The sequence below is a fragment of the Cynocephalus volans genome, chromosome 2 (genome assembly GCF_027409185.1).
Source record: "Cynocephalus volans isolate mCynVol1 chromosome 2, mCynVol1.pri, whole genome shotgun sequence".
In the NCBI taxonomy this organism is placed as follows: Eukaryota; Metazoa; Chordata; class Mammalia; order Dermoptera; family Cynocephalidae; genus Cynocephalus; species Cynocephalus volans.
The window spans coordinates 132,655,019-132,676,672 of record NC_084461.1 but is presented as its reverse complement, the minus strand read 5'-3'; the positions used below and the strand labels follow the sequence as shown (position 1 = coordinate 132,676,672).

The window sequence follows — 21,654 nt, the reverse complement described above, 5'->3', positions numbered from 1 at the left end:
TACTAGAAGCACAACCCTGCATGGCTAATAGGCACCAAGAAAAAGGCATTTTTGTTTTATTTTTTCAATTTAAATTAAAAGTCACCCAATAAGGAAAACAGAAAAATTCAAAGTGGATGGATTAAGTAAGAACTGAAATTAGAGGGAGCAAATAAATAATTTCAGAAGCATCTTTTAGAAGGAACACTAAAGTCAATTACAAAAGGATCCTTAAATAAATCAAAAGCCAGAAGTTGATGAAACTACTTAAGGCACAAAGGAGGCACTCAAAGATGAAAGTTAAAAGAAACACTCAGATAAAACATAAAAGCACTCAGACTGAATCCTTTATGGAACCTTTAATGTAATGGGGAAATGACATTCTCAAATAACCCTTTGAAGCAGATAGGTTAGGAGAACAAGACTAAATGGCAGCAAATATATAGGATAGTGTGGACTTAAATCCAAGCACAGAGAAATCAGGATGGCCTGGATGACATTCATTTTACAGACTGGAAGGAATAACACTGGAACTATGGACCCCGCACTTGGCAGGAGAACTGAATGGCTGTCAAGGGCTCCGACAGGCTCCCAAGGTACACAGGCAGGAGGGTCTCACCTTCACATCAGGCAATCTGGGAGAGGTCAAACACAGCACATAAAGCTTCACCCAGTCTTGGTACATTCCAGATGCTCAATAAATGCCAACTTTTATTATATGGTCACTAGATATTATTTATTAACCAAGTCAGTACATGCCAAGAACTCAGGTAATTTACATTATCTATTTTAAACATTATGAGTAGATACTGTTCCCATTTTATAGATGAGAAAACCAAGACTCAAAAGTTAAATAATTTTTCCTAAGTCACCCGCTAGTTAGTATCAGAGCTAATCTATTCATGTTCTTCATAGTAGTGGCAGATATGGTGATAAGCACATGGATAAGGAAGAATCATTGCAAACAATTTATTTAAATTTTTCTATAGTTTTGATAAGAACCTACATTAGTGCCTAGTTTTAAAAACCAAATCATTCCATGATTAGGTAAAAATGTCTTTACCATGGACAAGAAGATTGCTGACTTTATTATGGGGAAACCAAAGGGAATAGGTGTACTTTTCTTAAACTCTGCCTCCTCTACCCCAAAGGGATTATTTCCCAGGGTCAGTGTTTATAAACAAACTATCTAGAGGAGGGAGTGGAAAGCAGCATCTCCAAGACTACAGGCCTGTAGGTAACACAAGGCTCTCCCAGGAAGAGAAATGCTAAGTCAGTAAGGACAAAATAATCTAAATGACAGAATGGCAATAAGGGAAAATACAGACTGTTCTGCTGTAACATGGTTGCTGAGTTCCTGAGGAAGCTTTGCTCTACATTAACAAAAAAGAAGTTAGAGACAATTGTTTCAATTGAAGAAAACAGTAAAGGTTAAAAGGTTTCAGCTTAATAGCAAGGTTATTTTTCCTACAAGAATTTCAGTTTTTAAAGAAAGCAGTTTAAATAGTTGTCAGTTCATATTGTTATTGTGAAACAGAAATAACATGGCTGACAGACATAAACCTAAATGCTTCCTTGCTAGTTCTTTAATCCAAGTATTCAAAGCCTCGGTCTCCCCCATTATCTTTGGCTTTAACCTTGCATTTTTCTTCTAGCATAGTTCACAACCACCAGTGGAAACCAAAAGAGTTTGTATTACACAAAGCAACTGTATCTACCTCTAAACACAGCAAGCCTAATTCCTGATTATGTTATAACTGTCAGCTGTCAGCAGCTATACAACACAAATTAATTTCATTACATTCCATCTGTAGTATGAAAACACATGATGTAAGATAAATGCCTATATAAGCTACTATGAGGGTACTTCAAAAAGTTCATGGAAAGATTCATATTATCTTTTAATCATATTTTTTCCATGAACTTTTTGAAGTATCCTCATATATTAAAGAAAAATACTTCCAACTACCCATGAGGATAAGGGGCTCCAAGTTATGCTAAAATTCAGAAAAGGAACCTAAGGCTCACTGCAGTGAACTCAGAAAATGTTAGCTCCCTGTATTGCTGCAACCAAAGAAAACAAGAGAGTGCAGAGCAACCATCAAAACAGGAACAGACAACACCAGACTCAAGAAAGATAAAATTATAAGAATTTTCCCCCCAAAAGGAAAGAAAACAACAGAACAGAAGGTTGGTCTCCCAAGGCCTTCACCATTGAATCAATGGAGAAATTAGTTGAAAAAAAAAAAAAATTACTTACAGGATCTAAACCTTCTTTCTCTAGTTTCGCTTTCTCCAAGTAGTAACTCCTCTCGGCCACGCTGAGAAGCCTCCAACTCTCACTAATCTTCTTATTGATCTCAGATTGAGGGAGGTGGGGGAGCTCCTGCTGCACTTTCAGGTAGATGTCGTAATAGTACAAAAGGTAGGCAGACCTGAGGAAGCAATGACTTCTTCAGGCTTTCCCTTATTCAACCAGTAAGTACTACCATGTTAGGGTTAAGGCAGTCAAGAGGTTGATACAAAACCCAGCTTCTCATTTCAAAGCATTTATCTAAAAAGAGACTAAAGTCAAGCAGAGACATATTTAAATAACACCTCCAGATGGTGTACGGGAAGAGGGCAAAACGAATGGTAAAGACAGCAAGTGGCTGTTCTCCCTTCAGAAACCTGGAAGCAAAGGCTCACCTGCTTTACTTTTCCACAGACCACTTTTTCTGCAGGAATGATTGGCTTTAAAACCCAGTATAAGCAAAGAAAGACACATTTGTCCCGTCATCCCACTCTCAGGGAAGGATTACTCAGGGGACTGATTACCCAGTCTGGTCATCACTCACACTCTCTACTCCTCTACACAGCCTTTGGTCATCTAATGGGTCAATAGCACCTCCCCAAGGCTGAGAGAGGAAAGCAAGTAGAATGATCAAAGTGACCCAATGTTGGTAGCCTCAGCAAGAAATGTGGAATTACGAGGGAGATTAGAGCTACAATATCTCCATAGATATCATCAGTACTATTTATAATTCCATAATTTTATGAATGCCTTGCTTTAAATATTTAAGTAACAACAATGGTAATAATAAATAATGTAGCTCTTTGTACGTAGTTTTTACCATCTGTATGATACAATATCTTGCAACAACCTGTAAAAATAAGCAAAGTTTGGCTAGGAATGGCAAATGCTGGCATAAATCCAGCCACTTCCCACTCTCTATTTCTCACCCCCAATCCCACTGCCTATTCCAAGACTTCAACAATTGATACTCTTTCTCAATGAATCTTAAAGTCTTTCTCAAAGAGCAAATTCTGTTATAAACACCAGCCGCAACGGAAACGTGTTGGCTAACCTGGGTTTCTTGGCCTTTTCTCCATGTATTTTATACTTTTTCTTCTTCTTGGGTGGCCCAGAGGAGGTATAACAGTAGGCTTCCTCAATTTCCTCCATCACGACAGTTACCTCAGTACCATCATATGATGCATCCATGGCTAGAAGAGAGGAAAGTCAAACACAAAGTTTCAAGAATCTGCCTAAAAGGGGAAGCAGCCTCCTCATCAAATAATCCCTTACCTCTGCTAGGGCCTTAAGGTTTAGCCATTTCCCAAACTCACCTGGGGTACTTGTTAAACATACAGATCCCAGGGCTCCACTTCAGCCCTTCTGAATCAGAATCTCTGAACCATATGGAAATCTGTATCCTTAACAAGTGCCCCAGGTGATTCCTTTCACCAGGCAAATTTGGGACCACTGGCTTAGACAGCCTTTTCACTTATATTCACTCACAGAATACTCATAGTTATCTTCCAACTCAAAAGATTTATTAGTTCCACGTTACAAGAATTCTATATGAAAAGAGGTAAAAAGAATACTTGGCCATAAATCACAAGTTCTGGCCCCTCCCTCCTTCATCACCTTAAGCAAATAGCTTCATTCAGTCATTCATTCAAACACACAGCAAGTGTCTGTATCTGAGAGATTCCATCACACTGCCAGCTTGTATGATTTGAGGTAGGTCCTTTAGCTGCTTCAGGTTCAGCTCTCTCTCATGCATAAAAAAGATGTCTTACCCACCTTACCACAGATTTACAGTGATAAAAGATATAACAGACATAACTATTTTAGAACAGTGAAGTGCTACACAAATGAAAGGGTTCATTTTTAAAGATGACTATCTGTGGCTGAGATGGTGGACTTCAGAGATGAGTTTTTTAAAATTCAAAATCCAACTCTCTGGCCCTTCTTTTATCATGTTACACTGTTACTCATCTTTACTGGCAACTCTAAACCAGCACTGCTCAATAAACTGAGATGATGCAAATATTCTTTATCTGTGCTGTCCAATATAGTAGCCACTACAATAGCTACATATGGCTATTGAGCACCTGAAATATGGCTATTGTGACTAAGGAACTGAATAAATTTTGTTTTGTTCAAATGTAATTAAACAGCTACATATAACTAGTGGCTACAGTACTGGACAACACAGGTCTGAACAGTAATCTGACAGACCAACATTAGCTCTCTGGCACTGGCCTAAAAAAAAAACACACAGAGAATCTAACAGCTTTTATGTCTAGGAAAAGGCGGGCATAAAAAACTGACTTGTTCAAGAAAAGTTAGATTATTTGTAGCCAACTTCTAAATTGAAGTTTTACCAAAAGCCTCAATCCTTGGAGGGAGACAGGTTCCCAGAAACCACTTGTATTTTATGAGAGGGAAATAACATAGTTGCTCCTGAAAATCTGTCAGAAGAAAATTTAGGGTTCTGGGAAGAGGAAGTTGTGGTAGTCAATACTGGATCAATGTGTGTAATACAAAGCCCACTCACATCTCATTTAGCCCTCACTCCACAAATGATAAAGTATCATGAGAAAAAAGCACTGCATTTCGAGTCAGGAGACGTGGATCGAAGTTTAAACTCTAACCATGTGAGCTCAGACAAGTCTATGCCATACCCTAAATTTCAGCTGTTTCTACTATGAGAAGAGAATGAATTTAGTGGCTCCTAACATTTTGGGAGGCAATAATCCTTCTGACAATGTTGTCAAAGCTAAAAGCCCTCCCTAAAAAATGCTGACACAGTATTTCACCTATAATTTTAAAGATATACCCTTACGGCCGGCCCCGTGGCGCACTCGGGAGCGTAGTGGCGCACTCGGGAGCGCAGTGGCGCTCCCGCCGCGGGTTCGGATCCTATATAGGAATGGCCGGTGCGCTCACTTGCTGAGCGTGGTGCGGGCGACACCAAGCCAAGGGTTGCCATCCCCTTACCGGTCACAAAAAGACAAAAAAAAAAAAAAGATACACCCTTAGATTAAGAACACATTATTCCTAAGGTTCTTTCTAGCTCACTGTCATCTCTAAATAATTCCTCTTCCCATTAAAAAAAATAAAAATAAAAATAAAGACTAACAAAGAAAAACCCCCCAAACCTGTATTCTAACTGTCACAGTGCAACCCAGGGAAAGAACATAGTCCACAACTTGGCTGGGTATGCAATAGGCCAGTAAAGGGAAAGGGAAGCCAGAGTTCAAATAAGGCTATGTGGGGACTGTGCTTTTTTGCCCTTAATAATTGACTTCTTGGCCCTTGAAAGCCTTGTGAAGAGCAGTAACTGCAGGAGAGCATCCGTAAAGAATGGCACATAAAGTTTTAGCATCCAGACAAAAACAAGTTAGGAAACAAAATCATTAAAACCACCTTGGGGTGGAAGCAGGAAGAGACTCCCCTTGTTTTTTGTTTGTTTGTTTACTACCCTGTTCTAAGCCTGGGTCCAAGTTTGTTTTCAGATCCTATGCCTCAGTACAGCAAAGCAAAGAAAGGCAAGATAATACAAAGGTTAAAACCAAGGATTCTGGAAGACAGAAGATCTGGATTCTAGTTTAGGTTACACTGTTTAAAAGCACCAGCAGAGAGCCCGATGACTTTAAGCGATCTACTTACCTTCTCTAAGCCTCAGTTTTCTCATCTGTAAAACAGAGTTACGGGAAGTACCTGAAACATGCAAGACACTCTGACCGTCCCGTCAGAACCTCCTCGGAATTTCATGAGATGGCCTGTGACGGCTCAGCTATTTGACTCTGGGCTAGTTCCTTTTCCTCTCTAGGTGTCAGATGTCCCAAAGGCTGTAGGAGGAGGACACTAAGGCTCACTGGTCCTACTTTGTGGAAGAGGCAACAGAGGCTCAGAGAGCCGCAGCACCCAGCTAGAGGTCGCCCAGCGGGTCGGCGACGCGACACGGCCCTCCAGGGCTGGACTTACCCGGAGGAGCGTGCACGCCAGGCGGCTCACATTCCCGGAGGCTCCCGGCCAGGGGGCTCTACGAGGGGGCTGGCCGGCGCACTCGCGCTCCCCGCTGTCGGAGACAGGCGGCTCCAGTTGTGACAGTAGCAACAAGGAAGTGGAGGCGAAGGCTCGTGCGCGCATCCCGGGGGCTGGAGGAGCCCCGGCCCCGCGGCCCCGCCCGGCGACACTCGGCGCGGAGTCGCGACAGTCTCTCTCGTACCCCCTCCTCGGAGTCCTGAAATGGGTTCGCGAGGGCGGGCGTAGGGGCACTGGTCCACTCCGCAGGCTCCTCACCGACTCCTGACGAGGGCCCCGGGGGTCAAGCCCCGGGGAGCCTGAGGAAGACAGCAGGGACGCAGGCGTCGCCGTGGCACGGGTTTGGCGGTAGCGGCAGCAGCACACCACGGATCGCCAGGGAGACCCGTCCCGGCGGCCCACGCGGCGCACCGGAAGCGGCCGGCAGCGCGTGACTGCATGCTACCCCTCGCGCAAGCGCAATAGTCCAGCCCTTGCAAGGGAGGCGGGCCACTAGAAACTGGGTAGAGGCTTGGAGAGGGGCTGCTAAAGCGGACGGACTGCTTCCGGCCAGAGGTCCCGGGCAGAGGAGGAAACTGTGGCTGCCGGCTGTGGGACCGCCCCCCACCCCCGGCCGTTCAGCCCCCAGGCACTGCTGCGGGGAGTTCAGGTAACAGGGGCGGAGCTGTGCCGAGTTTGAGGGGTCGAGGCCCCGCTTCAATCCCCAGAGCCCTGTCGGGCGCCACCTTCTCAGCACGGCGTTCAAGGCCTGTCCCCAGCCCTCCTCAGTCTGTCCCCGCTCATTCAGGATAGAGTTTATACTTCCGAGTGCCGCACTCCAGTGATCTGCCCTCAATCCGTCTCTCCCACTGTCCCACGGATAGAAAAGTAAGTTCCTGTAGTGATTCAAGCCGAGCTGAATGACTGTGTGGAGAGGCTCCGGGAATTAGATAGGAATTGGATTGTCTTTTCCTGCCGGTGTCACAGATTGTTCCACATTTGTACAAGTTCCTGCACGACCCTCCCTATCTTGCAAATGTATTTTCAGTCTGACCACTCTCCATCTACCACTGTCATCAACATCCTAGCCACCATCATCTGCCCGGACTGATGGCGGTTGTTCTTCCCACATCCACTTTTGTTCCTCTACAACCTATTCTCTACACAGCAGCCAAATTGGTCTTTTTGCACTGAAAGTCTGATCAGGTCACTCCCGGCCTAAAACCTTCCAGTGTCTTCTCCTTCACTTAGAATAAAATCCAAACTTCTTAGCTTGACCAAGATTTTGTTTGGTTTGCCTATTGCTTCATTCTCTTTCCATGTCTCCTCTCAATATTGGTAATTCCCAGAACAAGCTATATAGCACTCTGTAGTGTTAACAGTACTAGCTTTGTCATGAGCCTCCTTGGGTTTGAATCCCAGCGCTGCCACAAGTGAGCTGTTAAGCATGTAAAGTGTTTAACAAATTATTTTTACCCAGTAGATCCTCAATAATTGGTTCCCATCTTAGTGAATGGCATCACCATCCACTGGATTGCTCATTGCTCAACCCAGCAATGTGGGAGTTATCCTTGACTCCTTCACTTCACATCCCGTCCATCAGCGAGACCTGCAAAGATATGGCCCCAAACGGAATACTTCTTACTATCTCTTCTGTTACTAGTCTAATCCAAGCCATCATCATCTCTCATCTGGACTCCTGCTTTTTCTCTGACACCCTTCCATTCTATTCTTCACACAGCAGTCATCTCTCTCTCCTTGCTCAAAATCCTTCAGTAGTTTCCTATTGCACCCAAATTAACATATAAACTGTATATGGCCTAGTAGGCTAGCCTGCTTTATCCTCAGATTTAGGTTCTCCCCTTAAGAGAATGGACTTTACCTATTAGGTTCTCTACCCTGCAACTACACTTTCTAAAATGCAAATCTGATCATGTCGTTCCAAAAACAAAAACAAAAAACCTCCACATACAATCAGTGGTGCTTGAACAACACAAAACAAAACAAAACGTCCAAAGACCTCCTATTGCCCCGGGATCAAACTAGAATCCTAACTAGGCCTTTCTGCGATTTGATCCTTGCTTTCTTCTCCAAAGACTTACTTTTTCCTGATCATGACATTTTATTTTCTATAATACTTCATTGTCTTTACACATATTTCCCTACATCACATGAATTCCTATTTATTTATTCTTTAAGGTGCAACATTAAAATTGTTTCTTCTTTGAAGTGCAGTGCCACTTCATGCCCCACCCACGTTGATTATCTCCACTTCTGCCTTCCTGAAGTATGTGCTCTGTAACCTCTGTTATAATATTTCACACTCTAGTTTTTGTCTTCCCTGCTTCCCTGGTAAGCTGCTCAATGGTGGGCACTATGTTCCATTCATCTCTGTATGGCTGACATCAAGCACAGTGCTTGACACACAGAAGATACCATGAATAGATATGTAGATGTGTGGAAATGGTGGCAAAAAATCTGCCCTTGGGAAGGGGCAATCACAGCATAAGGTCATAGTAATTTCTCTTGTCCTTTGAGGACTCTCAAGATAAAATGCCTAAGCAGGCATTTACCAAAACCGCTACTGCTGGATTGTGTTTTGTTTGACCAGTGGTGGGGTAGATCAGGGGATGGTTGTTTGTTTTAAAATCTTAATAACTCTAGACAGAGCACACAGACCACAACACTCTCCAAATACTTTATCTCTGTTTCACTCACTTATGCCACCATTCTGGCCCCTAAAGGCATTTGAGTTTGGAGCACCCATCTAGGGACCAATACTTTTTTTTTTTTTTTTTTTTTTTTTTAAAGATGACCGGTAAGGGGATCTCAACCTTGGCTTGGTGTTGTCAGCACCATGCTCAGCCAGTGAGCAAACCGGCCATCCCTATATAGGATCCGAACCCGTGGCCTTGGTGTTATCAGCACCACACTCTACCGAGTGAGCCACGGGCCGGCCCATAGGGACCAATACTTCAATCTGGAAGAACCTTAGGGATCATCTCTGGTCTTGTGGTTTGCAATCAGAATCACTAAGAGGGCTTTTCAAAAATATATATTTCCTCATGGAGATTCTTATTCAGTAGGTCCTAGGTTGGGTCTGGATATCAGATTCTGATATGCCCTCCCTGGTTGAGTCCATTTTAAAATGGGAGAACAGGCCCAGAGAGGAACCATACTATTACCTGCCCCTCACTTCTGCTGTCATCTCTACCCGAAGTATCAGCAACAGCATCCTGATATCCTAATTGGTTTCTTTGCCTCTTTCATTCATTTTCCACTAAACAGCCAGAGTGGTCATTTTAAAATGCGGAACAGATCATGACACTTGTGTGAAAACTTTCAGTGGATATCTGTTGCACTCAAAATACCAACTCTTTACCACAGCATCTTTGAAATGGTGTGACTCTCCACCTTTTCATACACTTGGAGTCATGCAGATCTTTCAGTTCTCTGAATACCTCAAGCTCTTTCCTGCTTTTTAGATTTTGCTGATGCTATGCTCTTGCTGGACTGCCCTTTCCCGTTGCTCTTTGTGGAGATCTCATCTTAAATGCCATCTTCTCAGTGAGACCACCCCTGACCACCCTTTGTAAATAGATTTCCCGTTTTATTCCCTTTCAAAGTATTATCATCATAGCACATATCACACTCCATAATTATTTTATTTATCTTTTTAGTTATTGTTTACCTCCAGCACCACATTTTATAGTTCATAAAGGTAGGGACCTTGACTCTTGTTCATTGCTGTATCCTTACTGATTGGTACCTGTAAATATTCATTAAATGAATGTATGGCTACCAGAAACATCTTCCCATGGTGAAAATCTTTCCAAGTCACATGGTGATAGAGCTTTGAAGATCTCATGTTAGTGGAGTTTCAAGCAGGACCATGGAGTGGCAGAAATAGCACTAATCTGAGTCAAGAAATCTAACCTCGATAGGCCCCTTTCCTGGGCCTCAGTTTCTATATCCATAAAACAAACTGGATAATAACTCCTTGGATTTATAAGTGCATTGTTATTTGCAAAGCTCTTTCACCACCTATTATTTCAATCTATTCTCATAGTAGGCAGAACTGACATTGTTATTCCTATTTTTACATAGGCTCTGAAAATTTAACTAGATTATCTATAAGACCACTTCTTTTTCCACCTTCCTGTCAATCTTTATAAGTAGTCTCTAACAAAAACTCAGTAGCCTGAATCCTATCTTCTCTGGACTTTGGCCTTATAATATCATTTTCTAATAGGATTTTTAAAAATCAGAACCCATCTTTTAGGGGGACTCCATTATCTTTGTTCCCTGATAGGTACTCCATTTTGTCTTCTCAGTTTTCCACACTTGTGGCAAAACAAGCTGCGGGAGGAACGGACACAGCCCTGTTAGTTGTGGCCCAACCCTCATTCCCCGGAAATGGCAAACAAGGGGAACAAGAAACGTCGGCAGTTCTCCCTGGAGGAGAAAATGAAAGTTGTGGAAGCTGTAGATTCAGGCAAGAGGAAAGGTGATGTGGCAAAAGAATTTGGTATCACTCCTTCTACTTTGTCTACATTCTTAAAGGATCGTGCCAAATTTGAAGAAAAAGTGCGGGAGGCATCAGTGGGACCCCAGCGGAAGAGAATGAGGAATGCTCTCTATGACGACATTGATAAGGCTGTTTTTGCTTGGTTTCAAGAAATCCATGCCAAAAACATTCTCGTGACTGGTTCTGTCATTCGGAAAAAGGCACTAAACCTGGCCAACATGCTTGGCTATGACAATTTTCAAGCAAGTGTGGGCTGGCTGAACAGATTTAGAGATCGTCACGGAATTGCTTTGAAAGCAGTCTGTAGAGAGGATAGTGACAGGTTAATGAATGGTCTAGGAATAGATAAAGTTAATGAGTGGCATGCAGGGGAAATTATAAAACTGATTGCTGACTACAGCCCAGATGATATCTTTAATGCTGATGAGACAGGAGTATTTTTCAAGTTGCTTCCCCAGCACACACTTGCTGCTAAAGGGGACCATTGTAGAGGAGGCAAGAAAGCAAAGCAGCGGTTGACAGCACTCTTTTGTTGCAATGCTTCAGGGACTGAAAAAATGAGACCATTGATTGTCGGTAGGTCGGCTAGCCCACGCTGTCTCAAGAATGTCCATTCTCTCCCTTGTGATTACCGAGCCAATCAGTGGGCATGGATGACAAGGGATCTGTTTAATGAGTGGCTGATGCAAGTGGATGCCAGGATGAAGCAGGCAGAACGCCGGATACTCCTGCTCATTGACAACTGCTCTGCTCACAACATGCTCCCACGCTTGGAAAGGATTCAGGTTGGGTATCTACCTTCAAACTGTACTGCTGTCCTGCAGCCACTGAATCTTGGCATAATTCACACCATGAAAGTGCTGTATAGGAGTCACCTTCTAAAACAGATCCTCCTGAAGCTCAACAGCAGTGAGGATCAAGAAAAGGTGGACATTAAGCAGGCCATTGACATGATTGCTGCAGCATGGTGGTCAGTCAAGCAGTCCACAGTGGTGAAATGTTGGCAGAAGGCAGGCATCATCCCTGTGGAATTTACAGATTCTGGCACAGAAGCAGCAGCCAGTGAACCAGACATTGCCATTGAAAAGTTGTGGCACTCAGTGGCTATTGCCACCTGCATCCCAAATGAAGTAAATTTCCAGGACTTTGTCACTGCAGATGATGATCTCATCATCTCCCAGGAGCTGATGGACACAGAGATTATGCAGGGCATGGTGGCTGGGGAAAATACTGTTGAAGCTGGAAGTGAAGATGAAGGACAGGTATCTTTACCAGAGCAGCCAAAAATCACCATCATAGAGGCAATCTCAAGTGTACAGAAACTTAGACAGTTTCTTTCCACTTGTGTAGGTGTTCCTGATGTCATTTTTGGACAGTTAAATGGCATAGATGAATATTTAATGAAAAAATTGACACAAACTCTTGTTGATTCCAAAATTACAGATGTTCTCCAAACAAAATAATGTAGGAATTAACTGGCTCTTTTACTTTAGAAAATATAGTTTATTACAACCAAATACACACATGAAGGAAAAAAAAAAGCAAATGTAATTTACAATAATAAAGATTTCTTTAGATAAGAAATTGAACTAATTTAAGTAAACCAGTATTATTATGACAACATCCCAGTACTCTGAAGTAATTTGGAAACTTCCTTAAATGGAATTTGGAAGTGGAATTTGACTAATACGCATGTTCTATTTTGATAATCCAATGGTTCCCAAACTTGTCTGCACATTAGGATCACTTGAGGATCTTTTAAAAAGTCCTAAGCCCAGGCCACATCCGAGACCAATTAAGTCACAATCTCTGGTGATGGGTCATAGGCATTAGTAGTTTTTAAGCTCCCCAGGTGATTCCAGTGTGCAGACAAATTTGGAAACTACTGGATTAACCACAAGAAAATCAGATACACTATGGGCAGGGAGCCAACTTCTTCCCAGTAAGTCTAGCTCAGTTGTTTCCAAATTTTAGCTCACATCAGAGTCAGTTGGACGGCTTGTTAAAATCCAAGACTGCTGGTCTCCACCCCCAGAGCTCCTGATTCAGTAGGTCACAGGTGGGACCCAAGAATTTGCATATCTAACAAGTTCCCTGCTGATGCTGACACGGACCAGGGTCCATGCTTTTGAGAACCACTGGTCTAGCTGGATTCTAGCACTTCCTTCTTCTACTGGCCATCTGAATACTCATCACCAACTATTTCTTTAAAAGAAAAAAAAAAATCTACTGTTCTTACTCCAGGACTATTAACTCCTTTCTGTTGATTTGCCTGAAGCACTACAAGATGTTTTAATAGGCATATCATTGATAGGGAGCTGAAGTACAGGGAAATAAAAGTGCATTAAAGAGGAGACATGAATACTATCTGGGAGGGAATGTGTAATAACAGAATCCTCTAATTCAGCATCTTGGGAGAGAACATACAGCCCAACGTGCCTCTCACTTTCTAGACAAGGTGAGAGGAAAGTTCGTTGGAGAGCCAACATACATGAGAGTATCTGGATCGTATCCTGATTTGGTTTATTTCCACTGCTCCTCTCAGTACCTGTGGATAATCTGGCCTGCACCATATCAAGATGAGGGCACACTGTATTTGCCCTCCACTAAAATGACTTCATAAATCACCTTTTTACCTTTATTTTTGTTTTTCAGAGAAATCTGCTAGAGTTGATTTTAGGTTAGTTAAAACTGTATAAATTTATAATTAGATTTATATTAAAGTTTTCCCCGATAAGGCATTTTTAATATCCTTTATAACCCTGGTATCTATTCCTAATAAGTCAGATAAATGTCTGTTTTATTTTTATTTATTATTATTATTATTTTTTTTTTTAAAGATGACTGGTAAGGGGATCTTAACCCTTGACTTGGTGTTGTTAGCACCATGTTCACCTAGTGACCTAACCGGCCATCCCTATATGGGATCCGAACCCATGGCCTTGGTATTATCAGCACCAGACTCTCCCGAGTGAGCCATGGGCTGGCCCCTGTTTTATTTTTAGAAGGCACACACAATACCTGTTAATGCTGTGGTGTAGTACACCCACCCCATCAGGTTAATTTTGTGGATATTTCAGAAAACCATAGCAATTCAGTTATTTTTCTTTCTTTAGTTTCTTAATTAAACATATACATAAAGCAGGTTAATCACAGAAAGTATTGCTTCCATAGTAAACAACAATCACTGAAAAACAGCAGATGTTTAAACAAATTTTTTAAAAGCTTATTTTGGATATTTTTCCTTTTAACAAACTAGTATGACAATATAATTTGAATTAAAAATACTGTATATATTTTAAATTCTTAACACCTAGGAGAGGAAAACAAAGTTTTTGGTTAAGTCCTGTGGCTATAGCTCATCATCAGCTCCATAATTGCTCTCATCATCCACTTGTGTCAGGATAACTGGCACAGTTTCTGATTCTGTTGTGGCTCTCAAAGGCCCACAAAAATAAAAGAATATTCAGCTGAGTTTTAGTGCCCTTTACAGTAAACTACCACCTGCATTTCCAGCTTGGTTGCTCAGTACAATTCAATGTGAATGATGCTCCCTGCATAGGTCATTGCCTTGTTTCACTCCATACCCATTTCCCTTTGTGTGCCTTTGCCTGAATATCTTGCCCTATACTTTCCTCAAGAACTAACTGGAGTACTCTTTCCTCCAGGCTTTCTTGAAGACTCCAGCATCTACTTCACCCTTCTTTCCCTCATCTCTTCAGCACTTCTTGTCTGGGCCACTCAGTTAAACACTTAAATGTTTTCTCAATGTTTTGTGGCTCTTCAGACTGTAAGCTTCATGAGCGCAGGGACTAGTTGTAAGCTCTTTTAACCTTAATGGTAACTGGCACTGTGCTGGGCACATCGTAGGCACATCAATAAACATTTCTGTATAAATTTATACATACATGTGTCACATGTTAAAGACACCTTATTTTTAAAGCTGTTATCAAGCATTGATTCTACTAGAATATGGCTTAAAGGTAAGGTTGTACTCCATTTAAAAAGGTTTGCAAATTTTTTTCTGTGAGTATCATTGCCTCAAACATAATTCCAATCTGGGTTATAATCAGTTCTTTGATAATGAAAAATTCTAATATAGAGAGTTAAATCTGTGTCCTTCCACTGAAAAGTCATTGCAGGATTTTTTTTTTTTTTTTTTTTTTTTTTGCCTCCATTTATACACCCAGGACTTTAGTATGAAAGGCTTTGTCTAAATGCTTTGCACATAGTGGGTGTTCAATAAGCATGTGCTTAAACTTTCTTTAAAAAAAAAAAGAAAAAGAAATCATAACATTCTTGATTCATTTAACATGTCATGATTTATATCCTGAGAGATGGAAATCATATCCAAAAGAGAAAGTTTTTGCAGTCTATTTTACACTAACTAAACCTTTGATTCTATTGAAAATTAGGGTTTTTCATTTGGTACTTTGTTTTTTAAACTAAAAGAGGTTGATATATCCCTTTTTGGTCTTCTCTCCTGATCAAGCCCTCTGGGCTTCTCCCTGCCTCTCTGGTCACTCCAACCCACTTGAGTGGCAACCCCACTTCTGTCCCAATAATCCTCTCCAGAGGCTGGCATGCTGGGACTAGGCATCTACCTCAATTGTGGTGTCATGAGGATAAAATTGCATACCTGGCACAAAGTATTTTATAAGTGCTATTGTCATTACTCTCCATCCCTATTTGGAATTTAACCAGTACCATCTAGAGTCGGGAGCCTGCCTTACCAACCTTTTCTTCCATTAACAGATCTTGGGAGTGTTCCAGAGTCACTAGCCTGATCAACAGATGATAATCCAAGGAGTTTTCTTTGCCCTCTTACTAAGATGGACTCTTTCATTCAAAAGGAAGCAAGCTAAGATTTACTGATTGCCTATTATATGTCAAATACTCTTTCACTTGTAATCATTTAATCTTTCTAGCAAATCATATTGCAAAAACACATATAGGCTCAGATAATTTAATTCCAAGGTTGCAGACCTATTAAGCAGCTGTTTGTACTATCTGAGGCCAAAATTATCTTTAAAGTAGTATATGGTAGCATATCCCGGGCACCAAAGGGCACAGGTGAGCTACATAAGGGAGACGGCTACTGAAGAAACAGGTGCAACCACTTATAATTTCTCTGATGTAGTAGAGATTGAGAGGGAAGGAAAGAGGGAAGACACATAAGACGTAGGGCTTGTTCAAACTAATCTAGAAATAACTGCCTGAGACTACCTAATCCACCCCATTACAAGCTGTCTCTTCACTAGAGAGTTTTTCCAACCTATAGACCTTGGACAGATAGATATGCTCTGGAAATAAGCCAGTGTTAGAAAAATAATTATCGAACAAACATATCCCTGTTTGCACTAATAATTTATTGGACCTTACACCCACCACTGGCTATAGAAGCTCTAAAGATAAAGTACATGGCCCTACCCTCAAGAAGCTCAGTAGAGGAAATAGATGGTGGGAGGGGCGGGAAGTGAGTGGTAAATGGGGGGGGGGGGCAAGAAATGAGTGGTAAATGCCATTTTAGAGACTATGCAGAAAATACATAGGAGTACAGAGGTGTGGAGCCTAAAGAAGCCCCTGAATGAGAGAAGAGGAATTCAGTAGGAAATGTTGCCAAGAGCAAAGGACATTTGATAAGTATTTGGTAGGAGGAATAGGGAGTCAGGCAGATGGGGATGGGAGGCAACCCCTGGCAGAACAACAGCATATATAAAGGCCTGGAGTATTTTTTTAAATGGCCCATTTGGGGAGGGAGGTTTTGGTGATGGGGAGCATTAATCAGCTACAATGTATATCGACAAAATAAAATTAAAAAAAAAAAAAAAAAAAAAAAAAAAAAAAGTAGAAAAGAAAAAAAAAAAATGGCCCATTTGGGAACACAGGCCAGTGACTGGTATGTCAAGCAAAGGATGTGTGGCAGGACAAGATGCTAGAGTCGTAAGCAAGGGCAGAGTTTTTAAAGTCTTGTAGAATGGACCATTAATTTTTTTTTTGGGGGGGGGGGTTGTTTTTTGGCAGCTGACCAGTACGGTGATCTGAACCCTTGACCTTGATGTTACAAGTCTGTGCTCTAACTAACTGACCTAACCACTAGACCACTAATTTTGAAGTTATCCTGAAAACACTGGAGAACCACTAACAAGTAGGGTCAAATTTTTTTAGTAAAATAATTGATATGTAGTGTGGAGGCTAGATTGTAGAGAAGCAGATAAACCAGTTAGGCTATGGCATAGTCCTGAAGAGAAATAATTAACATTGAGGGCAGGAAAGAGGTTTTGGATTTGAGAGACAGAGGTGCGTGGATTTGATATGGGAGTTGAAGAGCAAGATCTGGAAATCCCCAGGCTTCTGGCTTGCGTTTTTGGATCACACCATGATCAAGATTAACAGGGGAAGGGAAGACGAGTTTGTCTGAGGGGGCATGTCACATGTGAGATGTCTCTGGGCTTCCAGGCAGAGCTGTCCAATAACAGCAGCTCTTAGGTATTTATATATAGACAGATAGTTCAGTTGGTGTTCTAGAGAGGTCAGGCTAGAAAACTTTTGGCTGCCACTAGTATACCCTAATAAGGCAATTGAAGCCATAGATGTGGATGTAGTTATCTGGAGAGAGCTTATAATGCAGGGTGTTCATGATACAGGAGTCCATGAACCAACAGTTTTACAACTCTGTGTGTATATCTACACATGTGGTTATTTCCCCAAGAAGAGTCATACTTTCATCAGTTTCAACTGTATCTGAAAATAAGGAACTTAAGTGGTGGTGCTAAATGAAGAGAGGAGGCCAAGGTCACAAACAGTGAAAGGACAAATGGGGAAGTAGAGCCAACGTGGCTGAAAGCGATGCTAGAGAATGACTGTGAGTGCACTTCACAGGGCTCTGGATCTCAGGTGCTGTGTGTAGACAGGGTGGGTGCAAAGAATGGTAAGATTGAAAGGGTCCTAAGACTATTCAGTCCAACTTCACTGTTGTGGGCGGCCGGGGGCGGGGGGATGAGGTTGGGGGCAGAATGCCCAGGGTCACTGTAAAAGGAGGACTAAAAACTATCTTGCACCCTGTGCCCACACTCTTACTTCTTCCAAAGTTGAGAGAGGCATAAAGGGGAAGACGTTCCAGGAGAGGCTTTGTGGCAGGTACAGGGAGAGGGTGGTGGTGCTGATTATTCTTTATGAAGTGTTGTGTTTTAGTTAGGAATTCCACTCCCATTTCTCTCACTTAGTCATCATAAGGTGTTAGCCTCAATTTACTGATGGGAAAATGTTGCTTAAAGGTCACTTGCACAAATTCAGAGTAAGGACAGTAGTAGAATATGAGCCAGATTTGGATTTTCTGATTCTAACATGGTACAGAATAGGAGTAATGCAATGTGAGAACTGGAAGGTTTCTCAAGCAATCTAGTTCTCCCCTCTTCACTGATGGAAAAACTGAGTCCCCAAAGGGTTAATTAATTCATCAAGACCACAACACAAAAAGAAAAAGGTTCTTTTTATGTCTTTTGATGAGAACAGATCCTTTTGTTATAACTGGGAAAAATTAATGACTGAATCACTCTCCAAATGTAAAGAGATGGCATTTTAAAACTCATGGGTGCCTCAAGGTGTTTCTTAGTCAAAACCCCCCCACCCCCCGCACCTTAAATAATTTAGACACAGAACAATATTTTATTAGAATAACAATTTATTAGCAGACAAAAGAAATGACACCTCTAGATCTCAACACACGTATAGGAACTTATAAAATAAACAGCACAAACATACCCTTCCTTCTAACCAACTCTCCCTCCTCTCCAACAGACTGCAATCCATCAGTAACTCATCTTTGTCCCATAAGAGGGTTAAAGCAATGATTTACAAGGAATAACATGAAGGCACTAGCTTTAATTTAAAAATATATAGTATAAAATGTTTCTAAAAGTCATCAGTCTTGAATAATTAAAGAAAAAAAAGGCAGTATACTGTTTTGGTGAATAGACAAGACTGAGAATTTAAATTCATTCACCTGTCACCCTGATATTGTCTTGAGCTCTGTACAAAGTTGCAAAGGAGACCAAAAAAAGGTCACGTGTTATATTGGTATATTCTGTTATTGGTAGATTGGTATATTCACAAGTACTCATTTCTGAGAAACAGAAACCATGGCAGTATCAGAACTCACAGTAATTCTCCAACTGATTTGCATTGAAAAGGCAAGAGCTGTTTGATTCCAAGTATCTTATTATTTCAGGGATGGAGCTTGGGGAAGGGGAAGAGAACCTCCCCAAAGTAAGTTTATTAAAACTTCAGTTAAAAAACCTTTCTGGCATAAGCTGCTTATCTGTAGACTAATACGGTGTCTCCAATAAAGGCATTTAGGGTCCTTCATTCTTGTTTGAGTTCAATATATTCTTCTATTTTACACAACTAAGATAAAAAATAAAATACACACCAAAGAATCCACTATTTAGTATAATGCTTATTTTATGTTCTAACCATTTAACATGTTCACTTTAGAATTTCAATTGTGTACTTGCCAGCTGACAAAAAAAAGGTAAGATTTCAGTTGCAAAACACTTTTTAAAAAAAGTCTTTATCAGGATACAAATTACCTTATAATAATAAATCTCCCCCACTCCCACATCTAAATTCTCCATTCCTATAAGTTACTAAGAAATTTTTATTTTTAAATCTTAAAAATTTACCTTTTATGTATAGTATTTCAATAGCGTTTTAATACATAGGCTACAATAACAAACCAGCTGGTATATTATTTTGTCCTGTCCCATTATAATTTTACGTCTTATAATTAGCACCTAAATTAATGATTCCATTCATGATTATCTAAAATCTTTATACAAAAAAAAAAAGACAAATTAGTTCACAGACTAATAGCGTTCTAGATCCAATTTCATTCCTTTTGTAGTTTAGATCCAGTTTCAAATAAGGCATCACTAGAATAGATAAATAAACCATTAGAGGGGGAAAAAAAGAAACACTAAAGAACAGAAAAATTAAGCAAATTCTAAATCCTATACCAGGGATATCACTGCCTCCTGCTCATATCTGAGTCAAGGCTCAGCTCCACACTCTCTGCAGAGCACCTCCCTAAGCACCCCAGTGTGTTACCTGGCAGAGTTACCACCTAGCCTATCTACTGGATTTAGTACCATAGTCTCAGAACCTGGTCCAGAGTCCTAGACTCCTAGTCAGGTCCTCAGAAGTATATGAGGTAATCTCTACATTGATGCAAAGAGAAGCTATGTCTCATATATAACAATACACGGAGGAAAACAATTCATTAAGAACATTAATAAGGACCACAGAGCTTAAGTTTATCTTTATAACTTCAAGATGCAACTTAAGTTCCCAAGAAATGCACTGCAGCCCTTTTCTCACTTTTTAATTAAGATCAAGGCTGACCGGGACAATGTGTTCCTTAATGACAAATTACTAAAACAATATCTCTGCAGAAAATTACTGTTCTTGTTAAAATGTAGTCATTAGCATTAGTATACTCCAGTTAACTCATCTAACACCTGATACCTTTTTAAAGTTCACCATTTACAATACTGTGAATTTAAGAACAAATTTTGAGTTCAATATCTACTATTGTTTAAAAGCTAAGTCAGATTATATAAATGTTACCTTGAAAACTTTTGTCCTATTTAAAAAAAAAAAAATCAACTAGATACCTGTCAGTTTTATTACCATCAGAGGCACAGGTAAGTTCTACAGTCACTCATTTCAGATGGAAGACGAAGTGCTGCAGAGTAGGTCAACCCAGGCTTTTGCTTTAAGTTGGGCTACCATGTGCTCCTCAGCTCTTTCAGCCTTGGTGAATGTGTGACCCTCTCCTTCTATGAACAACCCAGTTCTGACCTTGCTCTTAAACAGAAGTGTAGCTCCTAATCCTGATCTCCCTACTATTATGTGGGGCTAACAAGGGATTGAATCTTATTCAGTTGGTCACATATAGTCTTTTCAATGGTCCATTTCCTTTAGTCCTCTAAAATGTTTTCCTTAGTCTACTAGTACAGTGGCACATTCCATTCCTCTAGTTGTAACAAATTTAAAAATAAGTAAGTAAGGTTGTAAGTTTTAACCATCAAGAGTGTACACACTATATTTCAATTAAATTATAACCATTTTAAGATATTCAGAATTTTGTGTATTTTTCAATAAGCAATGAGAAAATGTCTCATTTAGACTCTAAAGTTTAGAGTAGGCAAGATATTTTTGTGTCAATATAGTGTTTAAAATATCACCTAATGAACTAAGTCCAAGCCTTTGGGCAAGAAAGCAATGAAAACATTAGCTTTTTTGTTGGTAAAATTAGGCTTTGGTTCCAAGTTTGATTCCTATAAATATCAACAACCAAAAAATTTTAACAACATGTAAGCATAGACAGATCTCAACCCCAGGAGAGACAGTAAAACATAAACTCTAATGAACTCTTAAATGTTTTCACAAATGGCTACTAAAGACTGGCGTTAGCTCAGTTGGTTAGAGCACAGTTTTTGATAACACCAACATCAAGGATTCAGATGCCCATACAGGCCCGCATTTTTGTTTTCTACAAAAAAAACAAATGGTTACTAAAAGCATCTCTTTGCGTGGGTGGGACAGGTACAAACCAGAACATAATTCAAAAATTTGCTAATTGCACAGGTAAAGCTCCAGAATGGTCAAATCCTGTTACTCCATTTTACTAAGGGATTTTCTAAATTCTTTGACTGAACTGAAATTATTTTGCTGTGCTGCTGTGTTGGCTGAACTGTAGAGTTGTCTTCAACATGTACTCCTTACTGTCACAGAGTATTAGACATCTGTAACAGTCTCAGTTAAAACCTGTCTTGGGGGAAGGGCA

The 21,654-nt window shown here is 40.7% G+C and overlaps 2 protein-coding genes across 5 annotated transcripts in view; one reads left to right on the top strand and one right to left on the bottom strand.

Moving 5' to 3' along the window:
- The window catches only part of HMGXB3 (HMG-box containing 3), a 47,576-nt gene extending 40,886 nt beyond the window's left edge, over positions 1-6,690 (bottom strand). The window contains exons 1-3 of one of the 3 annotated variants that reach the window (XM_063085137.1): positions 6,239-6,690; positions 3,327-3,465; positions 2,240-2,414 (exon numbers count right to left, since the gene is read on the bottom strand). In XM_063085137.1, the coding sequence (XP_062941207.1) occupies positions 2,240-2,414; positions 3,327-3,463 (312 nt within the window). In that variant the 5' untranslated portion in view covers positions 3,464-3,465; positions 6,239-6,690. Of the gene's footprint in view, positions 1-2,239; positions 2,415-3,326; positions 3,466-5,087; positions 5,099-5,971; positions 6,028-6,238 lie in introns of those variants that run through there. The other 2 variants (XM_063085138.1, XM_063085139.1) reach the window with 2 other exon arrangements.
- A 182-nt stretch (positions 6,691-6,872) lies between these two features.
- On the top strand, positions 6,873-12,279 carry TIGD6 (tigger transposable element derived 6). 2 transcript variants are annotated; one of them, XM_063085150.1, is made up of 2 exons: positions 6,873-6,947; positions 10,612-12,279. In XM_063085150.1, the coding sequence occupies exon 2, from the start codon at positions 10,694-10,696 to the stop codon at positions 12,266-12,268; it is 1,575 nt and encodes a 524-aa protein (XP_062941220.1). In that variant the 5' UTR covers positions 6,873-6,947; positions 10,612-10,693; the 3' UTR covers positions 12,269-12,279. The 2 variants fall into 2 exon arrangements, with proteins under 2 accessions (XP_062941220.1, XP_062941222.1); XM_063085152.1 differs by having other exon boundaries at positions 6,873-7,165; positions 10,841-12,279.
- The last annotated feature ends 9,375 nt before the right edge of the window (positions 12,280-21,654 follow it).